We start from the raw sequence: 27,181 nt of genomic DNA on the forward strand, positions 1-27,181 counted from the left end.
TTTACTTCTTGACTCGTTTAGACATCTCTTATTATTTACAAGTTACTTTGAAGGCATTCTTTTACCGGGTATATTTTTTGCTTTACCGATTCTTTGTTTTCAAACTTAAAATAGTATATTTCAGTAATAGCTTAGAGAGGAAAAGGAGACCTCGATCATACAGACCTATTTATTTTATAATTTTCAGCAGCCTATTAAGGGAAATATTTCATCTTTATCTAAATTATATATATTTTCTGCTCCTCTGTTAATTTTCTTTTTAACTTTGCATGTGAAAGGGCATAAGTATACCATGAAAAAGTATTGACATCAACTTTCTTGGCAATCGTGTCATACATCTAAACATGATTCATGTACTACCATTGTTTAAAATTGAGCAATATGAGCCTCAGCGTAACTCCAACGAAAAATGCCTTGAGGCTTATGCCTTGAGCTTTTTTTATGATGCTTACGCCTTAGCTTGGCTGAGGCCGCCGTACGCCTCAAATGCATTTTGTGTACTACATGTACTCCAATTGTCTTGTCTTCTCATTCAAGTTCCCAAATGTTACAAACTTAGTCTTACTTTTTTATTTAGTCAACCATTATTTCATTTTGTCTCAACTGAGTTAAATTATGATATGTCATGTTTAGTGATGTCCTAAACAATCATTACCTACATTTCACAATAGCTGAGATGCCGAGTTAAGTGTGAGACCTTACTTGAGGGTAAAATCTTTGCCTACTTCCATAGTTGGTGTAGGTTGTAGCACATCACTTGTGGGTACCTAACACTAACAAAAAAAAATTTGGATTCATTTTGTGGATGTTGGTCCAGGTTAATCAGTGGTGGTTGACCTTACATCAACTTTAAATTTTTCTCATCCGTACTTATGACTGGTCATATGGTGGTTTTGAAGTGTTTGTTGTAAGTGCACCATTAAAGTCAACTAGGGAATTCAGAGCACATTGAATTAAAAATAATTCATTTTCTTGTGGCATGTTGGCAAGAGCTATGATGTCCTATGTTTCTTTGTTGGATATCCAATGCTCAATTTCATGTGTTCAAGACAATATCGTTCGTGCTGCATTTCTTCATTTCACAAACTTGATCGCTTTTGGGTGGATATCTATTATTTTGAACTGCCTGGTTATTTTATTTCGGTTTGGTTATTAAGACTTTTTTTAGCAGCTTATTCCTCCTGTAAATGTTTCTGTCTAATAATGTTACACATTTCTTTGGATCCTTCTGAGGGAAATTAATGCACTCGGTTAGGTGGAACCTTATAATGTTAGACCAATTGAGGAGGTCCAAGTAAATGCTTTGCTAGAAGCTGAACTACAGGCTGAAGCTACCAAGCAGGCCATTAAAAGAAAGATTGCACAAGCAGCTGTGATGGACTTCCAGCGGCGTACAATACCTCAAAAATTACGCATTGAGCCAACTGACCCTGAAGATGTGGTATGTATTGCTATTAGAATTCCTCTCAGGTTAATTGGCAGTGAATTTTTTTTGTACATTGGATTTGCACATTTGTTGCTACATTATTTGTCAAAAGTGATGCTAAGCATCTTAATGGCAGACAAGGTTACAATTTAGATGATGCAATCCATGAAAAATCCATGTTGTCTTAGCAATTGTATATTTTGTCAAGTTAATTCAGGGTAACTGAAGGATATTTTATGCCTGTCTTGAGGCATCTCTTTATCATTTGATGAATATATATTTGGCTGGACTCATCGATATATGTATCCGCAATGCATGTTTAAATTTGAAGTTTATCATCCATGGTTGATAATAGTGATCTGCATAAATATTTCATTTTAAAACTTATGCTATTGACGTCTTTTGTTTGTCATCTCTGTGAATCTTTCAAGTTTGATATATGTTAATTTGCAGAAAGCTGCTAAGCGCAAGAAAATTCATGCATTTAAGTCAAAAGCTCGCGTTGAGCAACTCGAGGTTGTGCAGAATAAAAGGCAGAATGCTTGGCAACAATTTCAATCCGCAAAAGGAAAAACTAAAAAGGTAATATTTGAACCTCTCGTGTTGTACTTCAGTTTTTGGTTTATTTGAGTTAACCTATGCTCTTGGCCATGTGAGCCTTTTCTTGTAATTATCATGTTGCAGAAATGATTGTGATGCTTGTCATACGGCTCTCAGAAGTAGTTTTCAGTTGGTATCCTATTACTTGCGAAGTAATTAGTTTGAGCGATCTAGAGTGAGCATGATATAAAATATAAAACACGGAAGTGAAATTTTCAATGGAAAGGCATTGTCCTATTTACTTACCCATACTTTGATTCTATCTATTAATCATGATCATTAACCTTATCCTAATTATTTGGGTTGGCTTTAGGAATCTTTTTTCTCCACCCCTCTACTATAAGTGTTACATGAGCTAAACTAATTTTATGCAATTTTTTCTAACCATGTTATCATTTATGTGCTCCTTACTCTTTCAAATCCTTACGCATTTAATTTTATCAGTCTCATCTTGTTTGTGAATCTTTTTTTCGTTGTTGTACACGTGAAATTATTTTTGTATATTTTTAGTCTTATCTTCAATGGACACTCCTCCATTGTTCCTATTGTATAATCATTTTTAATCTAATCTTTTTAGTTTTGCCACATCAAACTTAATGTTCTCATTTTTATCTTACTCAATTTGTTTATTGATTGTTTTTTATATTTCCCAACACTTAATTCCATTGAACATAACTATCCTAAGATACTTCATTAATTATCTAGTCTTAACTCTTGAGTTCATGTACCTATGCCTGCCCTATTTTTTTCTACGTGATAGATCTAAAGATCCTATGCATTCATATTTTAGTGCCACTTTTTATTTTGAGTAATATCTGTTAATAACCAGTAATAAGATCCTCACTAAAATGGAAGATTATGTACTTGATCTTTGTTATACTAATTTTAAGTTCTTTATCTTCTTAATATTTCATCCATTATTCTAACTTTTTACTTCTTTCAATGAAATTTCACTAACTAGAACTATCATTCGCAAAAATCCTACATCAAGGCACCTCGCTTTTGATTATTTTTTTTTTAAAGTATCTCCACAACCAATACAAAAATATGAACTTAATGCGGGCCCTTAATTTAAATTTAACATGATTGTGAACTTCTTGATCACTTCACAACTATTTCTAATACTATTCAATATATTATCATATACATTTTTAGTAACTGAAATATACATTTGACACATCTTTAATCATTAATAAATACCTAATCAATTGTTTTATGAGCTCAATCATATGCTTTTGTCTGATCAATAAACTCATATGATGATCCTTGTTGTTGGGCTCTTTATTTTTCTCTATTAATTTCCTTAGCACAAAAAATTACTTCAGCTGTGGATCTTTTTTTGGCATAAAATTAAATTGACATTCTTATATCAATATAATTTTTGTATGTTTTTGTTCCATGACACTATCCAACAACTTTACTACTTGGTCATAAGTTCGATGGCCCTCTACTTATCAAAACCTAAACATCTCCTTTGTTTCTAACAGCTAGTACCTTTATACTTTTACCATTATTTTGCATCCTCTTAATTTTTTTTCATTAAAATGATTTATTAATAACTTTAATATCACTGGCAACTCTAGAAATAACAATATGTAGCTAGTTCCATTTGGACTATAAGTTTTATTATTATGCATTTTTTGTAGCTAATTCCACTTTTATTTTTTAATTAATATTTAATATTGCTCATTACTCTATTCATTATGCTCTTTTAGAAAGATTTTTTTCCTTAAAATTCTTCTTTTTTAATTTCTCATATTCTTTTGTCAATGATCTTAGTTTCATCACTTTTAATTTGATCAAGGTCTTTAGATCAAACTTATCTACTTTAACTATTTTACATATTTCTTTTTCTTTTTTTAATACTCTAGATTATTGAATATGTCATCAAAAGTAGAACTTTTACTTTGCTTACTACCCTTTTAGAAGACTAACATATCATCATTTTAAGTTAGTAGTAGTTACTCATTGTCACTCCTTAAATACAAGTGTTTTTCCTTATAATTTTTTCTGCCTTACTCTACGTGAATTCTCTGTATTTATAATCTCTTTCTAGATTTTATTAAACTTTTTGCAACAATCTTTTAATAATATTAGTCATTTTATCTTACTTGAGTTCTCCTTCATTATATCTATGGTAAGGTTATTGATAGGAAATACTTGAGTTCGCAAGTAACCCTAAGGTAATACTTGAGTTCGCAAGCAAACCTAACCAAGATTAGTACGAAAAGAAGAGCAAAACTGCTGTTTACAGCGGAAAAAACAGCAAAAACAGTGGAAATCCGAGAAGAAACTTGTAGAAAATCAAGGCAAACACTTGTATTCCAATAAGAAAGGAAAAGCACTTGCAAGATACAACTTTCCTTCAATTCGAGAGGAAGGAAAAACTCTCCCACTATCTCCGGCAAAGCCAAGAGTCCAAGAACACCACACCCTAGATCTCAAAACTCATCCAAATGCAACATAATCCCCCCTCCTCCTTCTAACCTCCTAATTAACCCTAAAGGAGTTTTACAAAATGTCTAAACAGCCCCTCGCATTCAAAATTTCCCTCCCAAAAATCCTCCCTGGCCCCCGTCGGCTTCGCCGCTTGCGCTCGGTTCCGCCTGTTTCGTGCGGTTCCGCCGCGAGTAGACCCGGACTGGTCCCGGTTGGACCGGTCCAGCCGGCCCCTCCTGGGCCGGCGTAACAGCATCCTCATCTCTGCAACACTTAACTTAATATTATTTTCTTTATTTTTCGCTTAAGTAAAATTTAATAACTAGAAAATGATTAGTACATCAAGAGAAATGGCCAAGAATTACTTGAGGAAAAAAGAAGTACAAGTGACAAGATAGAGATAATTTGATATACTATGATGCGAAGTCATTGATAACATGAAGACTACAAAATAAAGCTCATTTAAATCAACTTGCTTGAAATTCGAAGAAAAAGATGAATAATGTTGATTTTTTTTTCTTATTCTTGCTTTTTTTGGTAAATAGAATAGGAAACCTTCTTTCCATCATAGAGTTAACACTTTGGGTGCTCACATACTGAGTCTTGAAGTTGGTGAACTTCTTGGTCATCATTTTGTTAACATATTACAAAAAGGTGATTTGTTGCAATAATAAATGGAGTGGGATTAATGTTGATATTTGTGGGTGTTGATGTGACCACCATAGTAGAGTTATCAAGTGAAAACTTAAGATTCTTTAAATCCAAAGATGAACCTAAAATAGGGTCCAAGATTCGATTACAAACCTAATCTAATAAAGAAACCTCCATTATGCTATAGGGTTGGATCTGATCATTTGATTTTGCCTTTGCATTAGATTTGAGAGAGCCTTGAAACATTCAGAGAAATTATATCTAAAAGTTTTGCAGGATAAATAATATGCTATGATGCGTTTAAATTCATCATCCCTCAACCAATACCCATAGATCAAAGAGTCGGTTCAATACCCTTTCATTAATTGAGAGGTAATTTTTAGTTCAACTAGACTCTTGGCCATAGGACTTGAAAGATTGGTAGTAGCATTATTCACTTTCAAAGATTTGCCAAATATAAAATCCAGATAATATAAATTGGATTGATTGAAATAATGTAAATAGAATTAGAGAAATACAATCCAAATTGGAGTGATATATGATTTCTCAGAAGAGTAAAAAATAGGGTGACCATTCTGGCATATGCATCAAGAAACCATTAATGTGGTGGGATCCCCGAGAGAAATGTCCAGTGTAGTTTGCTTGTAAAGAGAGTCTAATACTAACATGATGGTGGTCAATGAGCCCAATGGAATGGTCACCAACTAAATGTAAATCAGCCATAAATTTATGAATAATCTCATGGTTATGGTGGTCCATCAAAAATTTTCCAACAATAGAGAAATAGAGAGGTGTAGCAACATCTGATTTCTATTCAGTGACGATGAGAGGAGGTTTGCCCAAGTATGTGGATGGATGCTTATAAGGAATTGACACTGAATCTTAATGAAAAAATAAAGGGAACTTGTTGTTTGGTGAGAAGGAATGAAATCATGGATCTTTTTTCCCTTTAATGTCATTTGTAAACGAGTGAGAGCGGGCAATTGGAGATGACATTTGTAAAGGAATTGAAACAGGAGGATGAACTTCTAGGAAGCAAGATGTCACCAGGATGGAAGGTGATGTCATAGTTGGAGGTTCATCCAAAATCCTAGGAGAAACAAATGTGTAAAAAGGTGGGGTCTAATGAAAAATTTGTGGTAAAGGAGGACAATCCAAATTAGAAGCTGTAATGGTTGTGGTAACAACCTAAGCCAAAGGAATTGAACAAGCATGACACAAAGGTGATAGGAAGAGTGAAAATTGCCAAAAGATAAAACATACATTAGAAGAAAGCAGCATGACTGTCTTTATTGCAAGAAACACCAACATCAAATGCCCTCCGTAAGTCTGAGCGTAGGATGATTTGGACGCCGACACCATGAAACATCGACGTAGGGGCCAAGAAAGCGAGCACAAGTCATACAATAATAGTTTCAAAAAGATCGACCTGGTGACATATAGAGAGCTCAACAACAATGGAAGTTGTGAGTAATAGGGTCATTTCAATTGTGACCAATGGGTGCGATACATGCAAATGACGAATGTGACCTACACGAGAATGATGGTTGTTATGAGATGATTCATAGAGTGCGCATGTTAAGCACAAGTGTAAACAAGGGTGAGCATGGTACGCTTACGAGGGGGCCATTCATAACACTATTTTGTGCCTGAGGTCATAAAAAATTTTAGTTCATGTGGTTTTAACTTTTTTTTTTTCCAAGTTAGAAGTCATCAAGGATGTTGAATTAGATAAATTACATTTATTTTTGAGAATTGATTTGATTTTATATTAGAAAGATCTACTATACAAGTGATTTTTGTGTTAGGACAACTAACCAAAAGTATAGAGAACAAATAAATGATCTTCACATGATTTTTATTCATTTAGAGAGAGCATATGATTTAGTACATTGGAGATTAATTTGGTATTTTTCAAGGAAGGAATGTGTGTTGAAGATATGCTGACTTAAATAAAAATATGTATAATATAATATAGTTTGGCATTAGAAGTAGTTGTGGGATGACTTAAAGTGTTTTCAGTTATTTTAGGTTTATATTAAAGACTGACATTGACTTAATTTTTTTTGTATTGGTTATAGATATGTATATAAAGAATATTCAAAGTGATGTGCTTTGGTTTATATATATATATAATTGATGGGACATCAACAAAATCAATAAAAATTGGAATAACGAAGTAAATGCTTAGAAGTTAGAGGCCTTGTAATTAGTAGAACAAAGAGGAGATATATGTATGCAATTTTTGTGGGTATTATGTTAACAATTATCATTTAATATTAGTATAAGATAAGGTGATATCTGATCTGATATATTAAAGTATTCTAAATCTATTATACAAAAAATATAGTTATAAATAAGGATATAACTTTCATATTCAATATTGAGTAATTAAAATGGGGAACTACCTCAGAAATATTGTGTGATAAAGGATACCATGAGACTTAAAAATAAATTTCACAATTAAGTATGTGATGATATATCGATCCGAATGTTGAGTTATAGAAATGTTATTAATATTTAAGTTTAGTATAAGTGAATATTATGACGGCTATGTGAAAAAATTAGGAATGATAAATTAAATATTTGTTATATTAGAAAAAAATGATAGAGTAGCATCTATTAAATATAAGATGATTTAAATAGACTTATATGGCTGGATATGTTCAGTTAAGGATATATAAAGTGTCTGTTGTATGAATAGATAAAAGAAATGTCAGAGGATTGAGGGGTTGTTTGATTTGATGAAAATTGAATGATGTGTAAAGTAAAAGTAGCATATTAACAATACTTTTAATTGTTTGGTTTAGTATATTGCAAATGCAAGATTTATTTATTTATTTGAATACAGAGAATGCCAAGTAAAATAGTAGCGCATTTGAAATAATAGTTGATTCGTGATCTCGATAGCTAGTGCGACAGTGGTGGCCTGAGATGGGCGGCGATGGCCAATTGCTGGTTAGCATCACTTTTACTTGCGCATTGTATTTGGAATTTGCTCAAAATGGGTGAATTTAATATACACACAAAATGAACTAGATGTTGATTTCCAAATGCACTTGGAAAACACTTTGCATTTGAAATATATCCATCCAAACGCTTGAATTTTCAAAACCCTTCGACGCAGGTGCTTAGGGAGGGGTGGTTCAACCAAAATGGCTCCTAATCCTCCTCTTCTTTTCTTTTTTATTATTATAGTTGCTTCTTTAATTCTTTTTTTTATTTACTCCTCTTGCCTTTAAAAGGTTAAAAATAGAGGAGTCCTTAGGAAGAGATTTCAAATTTTGATGTTTAGAAAGAGAGCCACAGCTCTTCTTGTTCTCTATATCCTGGAAGCCCTCCAGGTGGTGGCCAAACCTCCTTTCCTCCCATCCTCTGTTGTCAGCCTCCCTTCTAGCCTTCGTTCGTCGCCTTCCAGTCCATGGAAACCCAGCAACCCTCTGTTCCAGCAGCCTACTGCTCTAGCATCGCTTCCTCCTCCTCTTCCAGCCAACAGCCTTCTTCCTCCAGCGGACAGCCGCTTTATTCCAGCCAGCCAGCCAGCAGTCCCGGGGCTTCAATTCTCTTCTTCCAGCCAGCCAGTCTACATTCCAGCCGACCCGAAGGTGCAGAACTCCTTCCAAGAAGACTGGATTGCTGCTGTCCTTCTTCCCTCCACCAAGAAATTGCTGGCCAACCTCCATCTGTCCTAGACAGTTGCAATTTGTCTTTTCTAGCTATAGTCCTAATTTGTTTTCTGGTCAAGAAACTTGTTGCAAGAGTCTTTCCTAAACTTCTCAGGCCTCAATAAGGCTTGTTAATTATAATTCTAGGTATAGTGTCTACACTTTTTGTTTCTTGTAAACTTTAGATTGTCACCCTTGCGTTTATTTTACACTCAAAATGTTACCAACCAAACAGACCCTAAGAAGAATCATGGTTGGCCTAAGATTAGATGGATAAAATTTGATCAAACTGGTTTGTGAAATATAGTTTTAACACATCAAACATCACTCAATAGCAATGAATGCAAAATGAGGATTCATAAAATCATTCCTAAATGATTGGGATAAGGCTAATGATGATGGTGATGAATCTCTATCAAAGGCTCAAAGTTAAGGAGAGATTATCCAATCATTTATTCATGGAATGCAAGAATATTTGTATGGTTTGTGAAATATAGGGTTAACACATCAAACATCACACAAAAACAACGAATGCAAAATGAGGATTCATAACATCATTCCTAAATGATTGGGATAAGGCTAATGATGATGGTGATGAATCTCTATCAAAGGCTCAAAGTTAAAGGAGAGATTATCCAATCATTTATTCATGGAATGCAAGAATATTTGTATGGTTTGTGAAATATAGGGTTAACACATCAAACATCACACAAAAACAACGAATGCAAAATGAGGATTCATAACATCATTCCTAAATGATTGGGATAAGGCTAATGATGATGGTGATGAATCTCTATCAAAGGCTCAAAGTTAAAGGAGAGATTATCCAATCATTTATTCATGGAATGCAAGAATATTTGTATGGTTTGTGAAATATAGGGTTAACACATCAAACATCACACAAAAACAACGAATGCAAAATGAGGATTCATAACATCATTCCTAAATGATTGGGATTAGGCTAATGATGCTGGTGATGAATCCCTATCGAAAGCTCAAAATTAAGGAGATTATCCTATCATTTCTTCATGGAATGCAAGAATGTTTCTATGCTTGCTAATTGATGTAAGTAGAGAAAAAATAGTGAAGATTATGATTGGCTTTTGATATCTTGATTTTTGAAAAGGGAAGAATTTAGTTAGAAGTAGGAGATTGAGAAAATTGGAATAATGAATATCTGAAAGAATGGAGATAGAAAGCAAAGGGAAAGAAGACATAAAGAAACCGCTTTAAGTTGACCCATCTCGGTCCCCAAGACTTCTACTCGCTTAGATGCCATGGGAAACGACGAGATGTCTCCAGATCCTCCAAAAAATCAGCAAAAACTGCAGCGAAACAATGGGGAAAACAGCCCTCCACCGCCCGGATCTTGCTCTGATACCAATTTGATAGGAAATACTTGAGTTCGCAAGTAACCCTAAGGTAATACTTGAGTTCGCAAGCAAACCTAACCAAGATTAGTACGAAAAGAAGAGCAAAACTGCTGTTTACAGCGGAAAAAACAGCAAAAACAGTGGAAATCCGAGAAGAAACTTGTAGAAAATCAAGGCAAACACTTGTATTCCAATAAGAAAGGAAAAGCACTTGCAAGATACAACTTTCCTTCAATTCGAGAGGAAGGAAAAACTCTCCCACTATCTCCGGCAAAGCCAAGAGTCCAAGAACACCACACCCTAGATCTCAAAACTCATCCAAATGCAACATAATCCCCCCTCCTCCTTCTAACCTCCTAATTAACCCTAAAGGAGTTTTACAAAATGTCTAAACAGCCCCTCGCATTCAAAATTTCCCTCCCAAAAATCCTCCCTGGCCCCCGTAAGCTTCGCCGCTTGCGCTCGGTTCCGCCTGTTTCGTGCGGTTCCGCCGCGAGTAGACCCGGACCGGTCCCGGTTGGATCGGTCCAGCCGGCCCCTCCTGGGCCGGCGTAACAGTTATATGCAATTTTTTAAATAAATTATAACATACCCCATGAGATGTTGTTTCCTATTTTGGTGTTGCCATAATCCTTTCATACCGATCATATTAGAGCCTATTTGTTCATCTAATTCGCCTCCAATGATTATTTTTTCTATTTAGGTACATGTAATTGTTTATTCATCCATTTTAAAAATTATTTGTTCACATTTTCTTCCCATGTCGTATAATGAGCATATGCACTAACCACTTTTATCATACAATTTATGCCAACATTTCATGAAAGGAATCGAAATTATAGATATGCATAATATTGGTCATAGATTTGGCCCTTTTCAACTACTTATTGATTCCGTATACCAACTTTGAAATACATTAAGCGGAGTATAGGTGGCCATGACCTCGCTTGTTGTTCCGCCTAGTTAACTTTTTATTTATTTATTTATTATCTCTTTCTAGTCTCATAAAATTTTTGCTACAATGTTTTTGATAATATTAGTTATTATATCTTACCTTAGTTCTCTTTTTTTATATTTATTATAAAGTCATATGCAACTGTGAAGTGAAGTATAACATCACCCTATAAGATATTATTTCCTATTTTGGAGTCACCATGAATCTTCTCATAACTATCCTTTTAGAGCCTATTTGTTCATCTAATTCACCACCACAACAACAACAACATCAAGCCTTTGTCTCACTATGTGGGGTCGACTATATGAATCCTTTTTCGCCATTGAGTCCGGTTAAAAGTCAAATTCTCATTTAAATATAATAAAGAAAGATTATTTCTAATATTTTATAACCAAGTCTTTTTAGGTCTACCTTTACCTTTCTTAACATAAGTCGAATTTAATACCTCAACTTTCTTAACCAGGTCATCGGAAGAACTCCGTTTAATGTGACCAAATCATCTAAGGCAACTCTCTCTAATCTTATCTTCCACTGAAGCTACTCCAACATTTTCACGTATATGCTCATTTTATATCCTATCTCTAAGGGTCAAGCCACTCATCCACCTAAACATCCTCATCTCTGCAACACTTAACTTAGTATTATGCTTCTCTTTTAATGGCCAACATTCGGCACCATAAAGCATTGCAAGTCTCATCACCATCTCATAGAATTTTCCTTTAAGTTTGAGGGAAACTTTTCTATTGCACAATAAGCCCGATGCATTCCTCCACTTCAACCATCCAACTTGAATTCTGCTGATAATATCCCCATCTATTTCACCATAACTCTGAACAATTGAACCAAGATATCTAAAACGTGTGCTCTTATTAATGACTTGATCATCCAAAGTCACAATCCCCTCACTAGGTCTATTGCTACTAAAATTACACTCCATATATTCAGTTTTAGTTCTACTCAAGTTATAACCTTTAGACTCTAAGGTTGACCTCCATAATTCAAGTTTACCTTCAACTCCCTCTCTAGTCTTATCAACAAGAAGAATATCATCAACAAAAAGCATACACCAAGGTACATCCTATTGCAAATGTCTAGTGAGAACATCCATGACTAAAGCAAAAAGATATGGACTTAAGGCTGATCCTTGTTGTAATCCAACCGAAATAAGAAAATACTTGGTCAAACCACCTTGTGTTTGAACACAAGTAATAGCTCCTGCATACAAATCTTTAATGATTTGAATATAAGCCCTTTCTTTTCATCTAATTCACCTCCAATAAATTTTTTCTCTTTAGGCATATATTGTAATTGCTTATTCATCTATTTTAAAAAGTATTTTTTCACACTTTCTTCCGTTGTTTTATAAGGAACGTATGCACTAATCACTTTTATCATAAAATTTATGCCAAAATTTCATGACATGGTTCTAAATTTTTCACTAGAATTGCGCTGAGGCGAGGCCTCAAGGCGAGCCTCTGCAATTTTAAACAATGATGGTGAAGAAGACATTTTGATGTGAGAAAGAACAATTGAGGTTTCTGCAAATGCAGGATTTGAAATTTAGAGGATTCATTTGAGTTTATAATCTCTGAGGGATTTGCTTCATTGTGTATCTTCCTTCTCCGCGATAGCATTGTCAGTCATTGATGCGAGAATCTTGTTTACAATTTCTTTGTGGAACGGACTTGACTAACGACATTCATTCTCGCTTTAGCTCTTCGTTCGGTCTTTCAAACAGCCCATTTTCTTGGATTGTTAGCTGGTTAGCAATAATGAGAATCGGTACATTTTTCTCCTTTGTCAATATCCTTCCATATTTTGAATCTAGTCTGCACACTTGCCCCCGTCTAAAACGTAGTGGGCTTGTTGTTCCGGCTTCTATTGCCGCTGGCCCCTTTCTTGCTCTTCAGGCTCGTGGAACTCGACTCTTCAAAATTAAACTAAAGTATATTTAAAATTCTCAAAATTTTATTTTGTATTTCTATGTTCTGAAACTAAACACCAAAAAAATGAAATACATAAAAAAAGGAATGCTATGCTCTCCTAAAGCCTACAACCAACAGCCTCTAAATGGCCCCTATTATATGGACATAATATATTTATAATGATATACTAGTTATGAACACTCTAGTTACTAAAACATCGCTTTCTTTTGCGTTTTGTAGTTTTTTTTTTTTTGAAAGATGCAAAGGTGCTTTAAAATAAAAATGTCAAAGTTACAAACTAAAGAGAGGCAGCTATACTATCACATTCTTCTTTCAATAAATCAATAAAAGAAGACGGAAGATAGCTCTCATCAAAAAAGTCCCAAATAAAATCATAAGAACAAGCTATGTTAGCATAATAATCGGCTAACTTATTACAACTACGATTAACCCAATGAAAGACAACATTATTGAACTCACCAAGGAAAGACAAGTCTTCTTTGTCCATGCTCCATCCCCTCATTTTCGGTTTGCTATACAGTTTATGAAGAAAGAGGATGACATTTTTATTATCTCCTTCCAATATAATGCCTTTGACGTCATGTAGTCTATCGTGCAACACTTCTTTGATAGCAGAGAAAGCCAAGAGCTCAAGTTGAGCAATGTCCCAATGCACCTTACCTTTGCCAAAGGCTAGGATAAATCTACCTTTACAATCTCTTACTATACCACCAATTCCTACTATATAGTTATCTTGAAGGGAAGCATCAAAATTTATTTTGATCCACTTGGGAGGAGGAGGTTGCCATTTGTTTGAACACAATCCAATGGACTGATTGACAACCCAGTGATCCGAAAGTGGAGAGCTAAATTTAGCAGATCCAAGAAAAGCCAGCGTTGATGCAGCGATCATGATATTACTATCACTCGATTTGCCATGTTTTACCTTGTTTCTATTGTTCCAAACAAACCAGATCAACGTCAGGTAGATCCTGACTAACATTATATTTTTCTCCTTTAATCTCATGAGACAAACCAAGCAATCATCCCAATTCTTAAAATTAGGAATCTGGAATCCCCAGCTTCTTAAAATTTGAATAACCTTCAATAGTTTAGAACAGGTAGAAGAAACATGGTTCACATCTTCAGTTTCAGCACAGCCCCATGGACACAAGCTGGAGCCCGATAATCTCCTTTTGAATAGAAAAGATTCAGTTGGGATGGCATCTCTGTGCAGCCTCCAAATGAAGAGTTCTGCCCGGCCATTCAATTTAACTTTATACAACCAAGAAGCTAGATCATCATTCTGGTAGCCTTTGAAACTATCCTCCATTAGTAATGCAGCAATTGATTTTCCTGTCAGTTTCAGCTTCAGCTCCATACGGTCAATTTGAGAGTTCTGTGCAATTTGAATGGTGCAAATAAGCTTCATCAGGTCTCACCAAAGTGCAATCTCAGTTTATCAACATCCCATTTACTCTCTAGAATGAAGTGATCAAGGGTTATATTCTCATCAACCATAACTCCAACAAATGTAGGCCATTTATTTAAACTCAAATCCAAGATCCAAGTGTCTTTTAACACATTGATCTTGGAGCCATCACCCACCTTCCATCTAACAAAATTACTAAGAGCTCTCCAACCATTGTGGATAATCTTCCAAGAAGTAGAAGAGTTACTTCTATAGTTCACATTGTCCAACCAATTATCTCCATACTTAGAAAATTTCTGGCCAATAAAGAATTTGGATTGTCAATAATTCTCCAAGCAAACTTAGATCTCAAAGTATCTCTTCTAGCAATAACAGAATTCATTCCCCATCCACCAATCTATTTTGGTTTACATATGGATTCCCAAGCTACATAATGAATCCCATGATTGCCATCACTTCTATTCCAAATGAAGTTTCTACATAATTTCTCAAATTCTTTCAAGATTCTCAATGGAACAAGAGAATAAGACATAATAAAAACTTGAAGAGAAAGGTATACTGTTTTAATCAAAACCAGTCTACCTGCTAGAGAGATGTATCTATTACTCCAAGCATTAAGCTTCTTAATAGATTTATCCAGTAAAGGTTGGAAGTCAGAGTATTTAAGTCTTCTCATAGCCATCTTGATTCCCAAATAGTCAAATTCTTTCACCAATTTGATTCCCAGCATTTTAGAAAACAATACACTCCTCCTAACCGAGCTGCTGCACATCAAAGAAGATTTCAGAAAATTGATATTCTGACCGGTCCAAGAGCAGTAGTTTTCAACAATATATTTAACCTTCTTCACACTATTAATCTTGGCTTCAGTAAAGACCAAGATATCATCTGCAAAAAGGAGATGCGAGATTCTTTGTGCTCTAGAAGAGATTTTCACACCCACCTTCGAACCTTCCTCAGAGAAACAATTGGATAGAAGTTGTGAACATAAAATAAAAAGGAAAGGAGAAAGTGGACACCCTTGTCTGAATCCACTTCTCCCTTCAATCCACTTGGAATTTGACCCATTAATCAAAATGGAAAATCTAGGATCTGAAATGCATTCCATCACCAAGTTGACAAACTTGAAAGGAAAACCCAAATCTAACATAATTTTCTGAAGGGTTGCCCAACACATTCTATCATATGCCTGTTCCATGTCAACTTTGATGGCAAGGAACCCTTTGCTAGCTTTGGAATGCCTTAACTTGCGTTTTGTAGTTGAATCGAACTACTTCGGAGCTATTATCCTGGAGTCAAATCAAATCAATTTAAATTTTGAGTAGATCAAAATCTACTCAAAATTTGAGTGACCATCCATCAAGTTTTTTATTTTCGCATAGTTATCAGCCCTTGTTAAGATGATCTTTGGCTATTGTGATTCAGTCTTTATGACAACAAAATCTATTAAACTTCTCTCTCCATATTTCCTTTCCACCATGGAAGGAACCAAGATGCATATATGATTCCTAATTGAAATTCTGGCTGAAATCTCCTTTAAGATGGGTGGGCATTACAGTGATAAGAACTTGTACCGAGTGCAAAATTCCTGCCTTCATTTCCTCTTTTTATTGCATGTTTTCTATGGATTTTGTTAGTGCCAACTTCTCTATTGTGCTTTTAGGCTTTGTCTGGGACGGCTTTTTTACTGCTTCTTAAAGCGATTTTTTTTATATAAAAATTTTGATTTTTTACTAGAAAGCCGTTTTAAGAAGCAATAACAAAACCATCCCAAATGAAGCCTTAGTGTAATACAAAATTATTTCTTATCTCCTTCGTTATGTAATGTTGAAGATTGGCTTTTTCTCGGGGCGCAAACGAGAGAGCATATTCAAATCTCCTGAAGATCCAACGGGCAAAGTTGGAGTAACTGGAAGTGGAAAGGGGCTGACGGAGTTTCAGAAGAGAGAGAAGCACCTGCACCTCAAGGGAGCTGCTGGGGATGCTGAAGATGCTAACTAACAGGTTTTGTGCTTCAGGGAAATAGCTTTCTATGCCGAACGTAATCTTTGTAGAGTTTATTATATGATTTAAGTAAGTATGGAACCTTTATACTTCAAAATGTGTTACAGTTTGATCTGTGTCAATTTCTTTTGAAGTTGGGGTTGCAGATTGTATGATTCTCATGGATTTTGTTTGGCAATTTAGTAATGATCTATTCTGAAGCTGAGCTTAGTTTAGGCTTCGTTTGAGACATTTTTTTATTGTTTTATAAAATAATTTTATATTAGAAAGTTGCTTTTATAAAACATTAAAAAAATTGTCCCTAATGTTTCATTTTGGATAATTTTTTTTTTGTTTTTTAAAGTAATTTTTTAATAAAAAAATAAATTTTTTGAAAGGTTTTGTTTGGGATAATTTTTTTATTATTTTGAATGAGAAATTTTTGCATTAAAAAACTACTTTAGAAAACAATAAAAAAGTTGTCCCAAGTGACGTATTGTCTTCATTCGAGATAATTTTTTATCATTATTATTATTTTCAAAATATTTTTTATTAAAAAATTATTATATAAACAGTAAGAAAGTCATGGCAAACAAAGTCCTAGTTATATACATGCAGGAATAATAAATATGATCTTAAGTAGCCGTTGCAGCTGGGAACAGTAATAGACATTTTTAAGTGGATTTGTTTGCTCTTATTTTGTATTAGATAATCAGGATTTTTGAAGAAATATATTAAATTTAATATTTTATAATTAAAATAATTCAATTCAAAAGTTTTTGTCAATTATTAATTACAAGCATTAGGTATAATTTAAAAATATAATTATAAGAAGAAAAAGTATTTTTTTAATTTATTTAATTACATGATGAATTCTTGGTTGTTAAATTAGTACTAATGAGCAATAAGGCATAAAAATATTTAATTGTAATTCATAATCTTATACTATAGCTCATTTTATAGCTATGTTCGTAGCAATTGAATCAACCGAATTATCAAATAAATATTAATACATATTCTCTACTATTATGTAGCAAAGAAGGCTGTAATTTATAACTGATGACAAATATTAGTGAAATTTTTTCAATTAGGCTATGTCCATGAATTCTCTTTTTGGAAGTTTCTACATAAATCTCTGTTTTCTTTTGTGCCATTTTGGAAGTTTATATTTATTAAATATAAGTCCTAGTGTCTATTCAACTATAAATAAGTTTAAAGATTGAAAGTGAGAAGAGAAAATCAAACATCCTAATCTATGATCGAGCATTCCAATAGATATAAGCTCTATGCAATTAAAATACAGTTTTCGAAATGATATAAGCCTCATCCCAATTAAATTTGGGCATTCTAATAGATATAAGCCTCGATTCCAATCATATTTGTACCAACTCCATGCTAGTAAGCCCATAAAATTAATTAAACATCAAAATCATAATAAACTAAAATTTATATACAATCACCTTGCTCTACTCTCGATTCCTGACGGGGTGCATATCATGAATACTAATCAAATTTTCTAGATTTTATAGCCTATGAACATTTAACATTAGTAGACTGAGATCATATGTATTCCTAGGATGACAAATTTATGAAATTTTGATCTAATCTATCTCAATCTCTCATAAACATCTTCCATTCATTTACATAAATCTCAACATATTACGTTTAAATTTAAGATTGTACCAAAATAACCATTCTTGATCAAGGATAATTAATTATACTGACTTACGCTCATAAGAAATTTGTACTTTAAATCTAAATAAACATTAGGGGAAATCTAATTAAGTTAAGATTAATCTATCTCAAGAAGAATAGAATTCTAACATAAAAGGTGAGGGTTTGTGACTTTTTTTTTTTGGAGCAAAGATCATCCTCATTAAATTCTCTTGATGAATTCTTTCAATTTCTAAATTTGATTTTTTTTTATTACTTAGCTTTATTTTCAATTTTTTTTTTTAATCTTTGCATGAAGATATTAAAAATCATTCATGTGTAAATGTAAATGCAAGCATAACAAATTATATGTGATTAATTAATAGCCAAATCAATGGACTTAATAGGATTATAGCCACAAACAATATTAAATGATATTTACTTTGTGATTTCTCAAAATAATGATACTTTCAACAAATTAAAAAATTAGCAAGTGAACATCCTATATGGCTATTTTACCTACTAAGCAATGTTATAAATAATAAACTTTCATTTGACCAACAATATGTAAACAAAAGATTGATAAAATTTTTAACTATGCTCCAAATAGTTTACATTTTTTTTTCCTCTAATTAAGATATAAACATAAAATCTCCATATAAATTAATTACTAATAGCAAACCAAACAATCTCATAATTTTTTTAGAATAGCTTATAGAAATAGTAAAGCATCACTTTCTTTAGAACATTACAAAAAAAATGTCATCATATAAAATCAATCAACAACAATAAAATACCATCAATAGCCCTACAAGTGGCATGAATTGGTATTCTCCCCACATGGTCACTAAGCTTTTGTTTGGGATAACTTTTTTATTACTTTCTAAAATAATTTTTTAAATAGATTTTTATTTTTCACATATTTTTAATATTAAAAAGCTATTTTAAAAAGCATTAATAAAACTGTTTCAAACAAAACCTAAAGCTTCATTTGAAATAATATTTTGCTACTATTTTTCATTGATTATAAGAAATTTTTATACTAAAAAAGCTTGTGTAAAAAATAATAAAAAATATCCTAAATGAAGCCTAAATATAACTGATGACACTATTATTTATACATATCTTATAAAGATGAGCTTATAAAATCTATTTCTTAATAAGCTATCTTATATTTTTCAAAGTGTGAGAAAACTTCTCACATAATGTTGTTAAAAGAAGAGAAAAAAATCTCTAAAGAAATACCTAATGATGCAAAGTTATGTACTCTAACAAAGATAACTATTAATTATTGCAAGTAGGCTTTCCAACTTGAGCTGTTTATCCCAATATTCTCTAAGATCAAAGAGCCTAAAATTATGTGGAAGAGATCATTACATCAATTGGTTTATTCTCAATTCCTAATTTGTATTTCAGACACAAAAAAGCTTCTAAAAATTTTAATCATTTAATATGCCTATTATTTAACTTCATATGAGTGTTGATAAATTTAAATATGATATAGCTTCGTTTCAGACAGCTTTCTTACTACTTTTTAAAACAATTTTTTTTACAAAAAATTCTAATTCAAAAAATTTTTATGTTAAGAAACTGCTTTAAAAATTAGCAAGAAAACTATTATAAAAGAAGCTTAAGGCTTCGTTTGGGACTTGCTTCTTGAAGTAGCTTTTTAGTATAAAGATTAAAATTTTTGTACTATAAAACATCTTCAAGAAGCAGTAAGAAAGCCATCCCAAACGAAACCTAAGTCTCTCTTCTTGGACTGATGCAGTATACACGAGATCCAATATGCTTAGTAACCAATCCAGCATCCTCACAACCAGAGAAAAAAAGAGACTCCTCTCCACCAATCCTGCGCCGCCAGCTCATCAAGAACACAGGTTGCTGCAGAAGAAATTCCTCTCCTGCAAAAAATGTGTTAAACGGGCCTTGTAAAATAGACTAAAGCTTTGGGACGGCTTTTTTAATGCTTCTTAAAGAAATTTTTCAATATAAAAAAGTTTAATTTTTCTACTAAAAAATAGCTTTAAAAAGCAGTAAAAAAGTCGTCCCAAACGAAGCTAAAATTTTCATGGCTTTTACTATTCACCTGAAACAGTAACAAGCCTCCTATGCTGAGAACTTCCAGCTACTTCACTCTTCATATTTCTTCCTTTGTAGTTTTTGAGCAGAAAGGACAGTGTTTTGATTAAGTTTGGATACTGTTTCACATCTATAGAACCAGAAAAAAACTAAGTCAAAATCTCACATTGGCAAGAAAATGGGCAGTTTTACCCACAAAACAAACAAAAAACTTACACAAAAGGATATCGCTCGCAATGATCAAATCCCAATCTGGCTCGGAAACTGGAAAGGTTTCTCCCCAAGTATCTGAACAAAAAGAAAAGGTGACCTTTAGTATAAAAGAGCAATTTGAATGAGAATATTTTGCATTGATGACTTGTCTCAATTCATATAGAAATAACAAATCATTGCTAAAATTTTCATCAGCATGAAAGGAATAAAGCTAACTTTTCTTTACATTTACATGAAAAGGTTTATGAAATGAAATGGGAGTCAGTGCATTGAATTAAAGCTCATTTAATTATGAATTAATAAACTAGGAAGCTTCGAACTAAAAGGAAAAAAAAATAGAAAAAAATCAAAATGATTCATTGACTCTTTATGAAGGACTAAAATGGTTCACAATTATATTAAATGACTATTTTGATCCCTCGCCTCTTAAAAAAAAATCTAATTAGTCCCACCATGAAACTATTTTGTGTTATTCTACTCATTTTTTATCAGATCATTTGCCAATTTTTTTGTCAAGATATATATATCTTATAAAAATTTAATTAGTAGCATAAAGTTTTTCTACTATTACTATTAATTACTTCAATTTCTAATATTACTATTCATCTAATAGCCAATTCCACTAAGCGCAGAATGCAATGACTGTTATGAAAAGCAGCGACTGCTTTAGTCTAGAGAAATGACAATATATATAAGGTATAATCACTTATATTTCTATTTCCTTCATTTTACCGAATACCGTGAGCAGCACAGAGCCAAAACCGAGAGATGGCGCTTGAAAGACCCCTTGGCTAGCTCTTGACAGAAAACGAGAGAGAGATGCAGAAGAGAAAAGGATAAAGCATATTGTGTATCATGTTATCTAAAGGCTGTACAAGGTAGCTATTTATAGATAACTAGAAGAATGAAATAAAGAAGATACAGTATTACATTGCGGTAAGCCACGTCAGCATGATGACGTGGATGGTATTCTAACATGCCCCCTCAAATTAATCATCCATCAGGTGGATGCTTAATTTGTGACGGAGAGTGTTAAAGCGAGTTATGGAGAGAGGTTTTGTAAGGATATCTGCTATTTGATCCGTTGAGCTGATATGAGAGATCGTTAGAGTGCCGGATATGATATGCTCGCTGATGAAGTGATAGTCAATTTCAATATGCTTTATTTTGGCATGAAAGACGAGATTATTCGCGAGAGCAATAACAGAGATATTGTCGCAATATATTGTGGTGGGAGCTGTTTGAAGTAGCCGAAGTTCAGCGATGAAGCCACAAGACGTCGTAGGTGGCTGAAGAGAGATCGATATTCAGCTTCGGTGGAAGATTTTGCCAATGTTGTTTGCTTCTTAACTAACCAAGATATGAGGTTTGGTCCAAGAAACGAACATAAACCGGTGATTGATTTCCAGTCCGTTGAATCGACAGCCCATTCTGCATCGACATACGTCCGAAGTTGAAGATCTCCAAAAGTGAGAGGATGACCAAAGTGGGACGTGTCTTTGATGTATCATAGAAGCTGTTTGAGAGCTTGATGGTCCTGCATGGTCGGTGCGTGCATGTGTTGACAGATAGTATCTGTGCCGAGGGCAATGTCCGGCCTTGTGATCGAGAGGTATTGAAGAGAGCCAGCCAGTTTGCGGTAGAGCTGAGGGTCGGTGTAAGGCTGATTTGAAGATTGGCGGGATGTGGATTTAGGTGTCATCGGAGTTGGAGACGGTTTGCAGTCTTCGAAGCCAGCCAGTTGAAGTAAATTTTTGGCAGTGTTGTTGATGAAGGAAGAAGCCAATGACAATTTTGATTATTTGAATGCCAAGAAATAAGGAAACGTTGCCCATTTGCTTGAGCTTGAAGTTGGAATGTAGTTGTTTGAGAAGTTTCTCAATCACACTGGTGTCATTTTCTATTAAGAGAATATCATCAACATAAATTATCATGAATAATTGAATATTGTTATGACTATATAGTATATATGAGAAGCGAAGGATCAGAGCGGCTGAACACGAATCCGAATTGCTGAAGGAAAGTGGTAAACTTTTGGAACCACTGTGGAGGTGCTTGCTTGAGTCCTACAAGGATTTGTGAAGCTTGCAAACATAATCACAATATTGTTTGTCTAGGAACCCAGGCGGCTATTTCATTTATACTTCTTCTTGTAAGTCGCTGTGGAGGAATGCATTAGATAAGTCCATTTGAAGGATGGACCAGCTGCGATTAAGAGCCAATGTGAGAAGAATTCTGATAGTTGGCATCTTAGCCACTGGGCAAAACATTTCTTTATATTTTATTCCAAATTGTTGAGTGAAGCCTTGGGCGACGAGACGTGCTTTGTATCTTCCGATTTTTCCATTCAGAAGCATTTTAGTTTTGAATGTCCATTTATTGCCAAAAATTGGCGTATCCGGTGGAGCCGGGATAAGATACCAGGTACCCTGTTGTTGAAGAGCAAGAAATTCTGATGACATGGAGGATCACTAGTGTTGATGTTGAGATGCTTGGGTGTATGTGGTGGGAGTGGAGATAGTAGCAGAGAGATCAAAGATTTGCTTGGGGCGAGTGATGCCGGATTTTGATCTAGTGTGCATCAGATGAGTAGAAGGTTGAGTAGTTGTATGAGTGACAGAGGTGTTAGTGTCGGGCAGTTGTGTGGGTTGAGAAATAATGAAGATGTTTGATTGATCAGGTATGGTTAGCACGGGTTGTGAGGTGGTGTGTTGAGATAATTGGTTTGGGGTAGTGGGAGTAATAGATGTTGGGGTTAGAAGAAGAGGGGAGAAATTGAAGGTATCAATGGGCGTAGATAGGGTGGATGGGCGAGACTTGTAAGGAAAAGTTTATTTGTGAAAGATGACATGCCTGGAAATGTGAACTTTATTGGTGTGAATATTGAGACATCGATAGCCTTTGAGCGAAGATTTTGGAGAGAGTTTGTTTGGAGCATAAGGTTGAAACCATGGAAAGCAAAGGCATCCGAAGGTTCGGAGATTAGTGTAGGTAGGAGGTTGTCCGTGAAGTTTTTGATATGGGATTTGAAGCGAAATCGATTTAGAAGGCAACCAATTTATCAGGTAGTTGGTCGTAAATAGGGCTTCTGCCCAGAAGACAATAGGTAGATTAGATGCGTGAAGAAGAGTTCGAGTGAGATCTAGGAGATGTCCATGCTTACGTTCGGGAGTATGAGGACAGCTGGTTTGATGTGTGATGTCGTGATCTAGGCATTGTTTAAAATTGCACAATATGAGGCTCGCCTCTGCGCAATTCCACTGAAAAACACCTTGAGGCTTACGCCTCGAATATTTTTATGAGGCATGCGCCTCAACTTGGCTGAGGCCCGCCTTGAGAAGCGCCTCACCTCGCTGGCGTGAGGCAGTACCCTACTTATATACATTTTTGTTAAAACTTACCTAAATCCTAAACTAAAGATGTAAACAAATCATGCCCTAATGCACCCCCGAGCCACAACAACTTCTCGACTACCTCGACCTCTAGCCTACCGCCTTCGTCCCAGCCACCATCGGGGATCACTTGAAAATCGCATACCACCACCACCTCCTCTAAAAATTTAGGAGTATTACTCTCATCATTATATTGATGACAAATATTTATGAAAAACAAAGATGACTAAAATAAATGATGGAGAAGCAGATTGGGAGGCTTGGGCTCCATAGGATGAGATAAAGAAGAGACCAATTTGTTATGATGATGACTCCAAAAAACCACCTCACTGATGACCGTGCAAATGATTTTTGAGTTGTTGACAACTATTGTAACTTTATTTAAGAATTAATTGTGGATAAGTGTTGACCTCTGTTAACTAAAACAAAACAAAGGAAATAAAGAAAATCACAAAAAATGATTACCTGCTGCTTCCCATGTCGCGTCCTGCTCAAATCCTGCGCCAAATCTCGTGTGCCACAGTTTCCCATGCCCTGTGAACGGCGCCGAAGCAATCTTCTCACGCGACAACACCTCAAGCACAGCCATTCACATTAATAAAACGAAGCGCAAGGCTTCGTTTTCTTGGACACAGCCGAAATCTTCTCCCATCGCTGCTTCTCCGACTCATTCTCCTGCATACTCGCAAGCCTCACGACTCCCTCGCTGAATAAAAGAAAAAGCAAAAACAATCGAGCGGGCGGAGGTCAGGGCCGAATTTTCGGAGCCCACAGATTTCCCCTCATTGGTGACCGTGCAAATGATTTTTGAGTTGTTGACAACTATTGTAGCTTTATTTAATAATTAATTGTGGATAAGTAAGAAAGTGAGAAAGAAGGTATTTGAAGTTAAACTTGATTTTATATGATACTTTTATGCAATTCTTATATTTTATGTTGTTTTGTTCTTGGATTTCAATTCTACTTCATATAATTTATTACTTGTCACTTTACATCATGTGCAATTTTTTTTCATATATATGTCAATTTGTTACTTCATAGTTCAATAAAAGGCTAATATGTTATTCTTTAACATATTATTTTGCTATTGATTTTTAAATTTTAATATTAAAAAAAATTAAAAAAACATATTATTTTGGTATTATTTAAAAAATCACTTTTAACCTTTATTTTCACTTCACACAATTATTTGATTTTCAGGCTTACGCCTCAAAATGCCTTGAGGCTTACGCCTCGCCTCATGAATGGAAAATGCCTCAATACCCAATTGCGCAATTTTAAACTTTGGAATTAGGAGAAATTCTTGAAAAGTTTTGCTTGGGTATTCGCCGCCACCATCAGAACGAAAATGATGAGGATAAATTTTGTAAACGTCTCTTGTTTAGAGTGCATTAGATATAACCAAGAAAATATGGTAAAATCATCAATGAATATAACGTAATATTTGTAACCATTAAAAGATTGGTGGGGTGCTAGGCCCCAAACATCAGAGTGAACATGAAAACTTTTATTAAAAGGAAGTTTGTGACTCTTAATCACTTTACAAGAAGAACATATATGAGAAGATGAAAAATTATGTAACTCAGGAATTTGAGAAGCTAAAGTAGAAATAATGTAATGATGTGGGTGCTCAAGACGTGTGTGCCAATTGATAGTGGATGTCGTCGTAGCTTTGAGGGCAGCAGTGTGATGAAGCGGTGGAGAGGACATTTGATAAAGACCATTACGAAGATGACCATGTAGAAGAGGTTGACTGTCTTGTAGATCCTTAATGACGAAACCATTAGCGTCAAAACAAATAGACACTTGATTGTCAACGGTGACCTTGGAGAGAGAGATAATATTATGGGATAAAGAAGGAACATGCAAATGTTTGTGTAGGTATAGCTTACGAGCCGAGTCGGGAAGGGGAAGAAGGTCTTGTCCTGAGTTTTGAATCGGAAGAGAGCTTCCGTTGGCAATGGAGACCGAGTCATTGCCTTTGTAGGAAACCGGTTGCTGAATTCTTGAGAGATCTGGTGTAATATGTGATGAAGCACTGGAATCGATAACCCAATCGTTATATTGTGTTGATGGCTAATGGCTTAGTAGAGCTCAAGGTGTTGAATAGGTTGAAGGAGCATATTTCGAGTTGCAGCGGTGCAAGCAGTTGAGAGCGAAGTGGACGAGTTTCCCGCAAATTTGGCACGTTGGACATTCGGAACTGGGAGTAGCAGATGTGTTCTTTTCATTGTGAAAGATTTGTGGCGTGTTGTTCTGTGACCGAAATAAGGAATTTCGGCCCTTAGAGGAGCGATTTGATCCTCTTCCGCGAGATATGTTATTCTGATTGGAATAAAGAGCAGTAGTGGCGGATGGGGGATTGGATTCTTTGTTTTGCTCGTGTTGGATGTTGATTTCCTCACTTCATAGTAAGGAGTAAAGAGTGTCGAGATCTATGGGATTTAAGTATGTTCAAATAGCAGTTTTAAAGGAATTGTATGTCAGAGGAAGACCGCTCAAGATATATAAAATGATGTCTTCGGTGTCGATCTTGGAGCTTGCTGCAGCAATGTTATCTACTAATATTTTGATTTGTGCAAGATACTGCTGCATTGATCGATCCCTCATTTGCACATGATGAAGTTCGTTCTTGAGTTGTATAACTCTGGAATGATTTGTTGGTTGGAGCCATCGTTCAAGAGTGGACCAAACTTCTTGAGCAGTAGCAGAAGAAATGACATATGGAAGAACTGAAAGTGAGATGGTGGAAAACAGTTCGGAGATCAAGTTGCAATCGATTAATTGCCAAAGATTGTAATCGGAGCTAGAGTTGGTACGTCTATCTAAAATTTTATGAACACACGGGCTACTGACTGATATTCCTATCTTACCGCATCTTAAAGATTTCAGCCGTTAGATTAGTCTAATATGCATACCTAGTTAGGCTATGATACCAAGTGGTTTAGGATCGTAGTAACAAAGGAATAGATAAAAATCTAAAATTTTATGTTACAAACCAAAGCATACTATATTGCATGATAGAAAGCTTACACGATTAGAAGACTAGAAGACTTCAGATTACGAGAAAACTTCAGCTTGAAATGGCTGTGTGTTTTCTACCTATGATACACTGGCTTTTATAGCCTTAAGAAAACCATAAACAAGATATCAAAACCAGGGATCCGCCTATGGTTTTGGTAATAGGTACAGGATGCCATGTAGTGGCATAATAGTGGACGCATACCATGTGATGATGGTACGTTAGTGTAATAAAAAGATACTTTTGCCATGTGCATCTGTTACATATAGTTGGATTAAGTGGAGTGGAGTGGGCCCACCATTGCTTGTATGATTGGTTGGTGAGCTATTCAATCATGTCGATTATTCATATCGAATAGTACTCTCGGCGG

The 27,181-nt window shown here is 34.6% G+C and overlaps 2 protein-coding genes across 2 annotated transcripts in view; one reads left to right on the forward strand and one right to left on the reverse strand.

Annotated features, from left to right (window-relative positions):
• Window positions 1-16,699, forward strand: part of LOC110116097 (survival of motor neuron-related-splicing factor 30) — a 34,693-nt gene extending 17,994 nt beyond the window's left edge. Inside the window, exons 6-8 of the mRNA XM_020849561.2 lie at window positions 1,256-1,441; window positions 1,880-2,008; window positions 16,300-16,699. Of these exons, the coding sequence (XP_020705220.1) occupies window positions 1,256-1,441; window positions 1,880-2,008; window positions 16,300-16,467 (483 nt within the window). The 3' untranslated portion in view covers window positions 16,468-16,699. The remainder of the gene's footprint in view (window positions 1-1,255; window positions 1,442-1,879; window positions 2,009-16,299) is intronic.
• A 3,045-nt stretch (window positions 16,700-19,744) lies between these two features.
• LOC110116086 (protein-lysine methyltransferase METTL21C) overlaps window positions 19,745-27,181 on the reverse strand; it is a 43,004-nt gene continuing 35,567 nt past the window's right edge. The window contains exons 7-9 of the mRNA XM_020849544.2: window positions 20,401-20,472; window positions 20,192-20,314; window positions 19,745-20,006 (exon numbers count right to left, since the gene is read on the reverse strand). Coding sequence (XP_020705203.1) covers window positions 19,846-20,006; window positions 20,192-20,314; window positions 20,401-20,472 — 356 coding nt within the window. The 3' untranslated portion in view covers window positions 19,745-19,845. The remainder of the gene's footprint in view (window positions 20,007-20,191; window positions 20,315-20,400; window positions 20,473-27,181) is intronic.

The sequence above is a fragment of the Dendrobium catenatum genome, unplaced genomic scaffold (assembly GCF_001605985.2).
Source record: "Dendrobium catenatum unplaced genomic scaffold, ASM160598v2 fragScaff_scaffold_53, whole genome shotgun sequence".
Lineage (NCBI taxonomy): Eukaryota > Viridiplantae > Streptophyta > Magnoliopsida > Asparagales > Orchidaceae > Dendrobium > Dendrobium catenatum.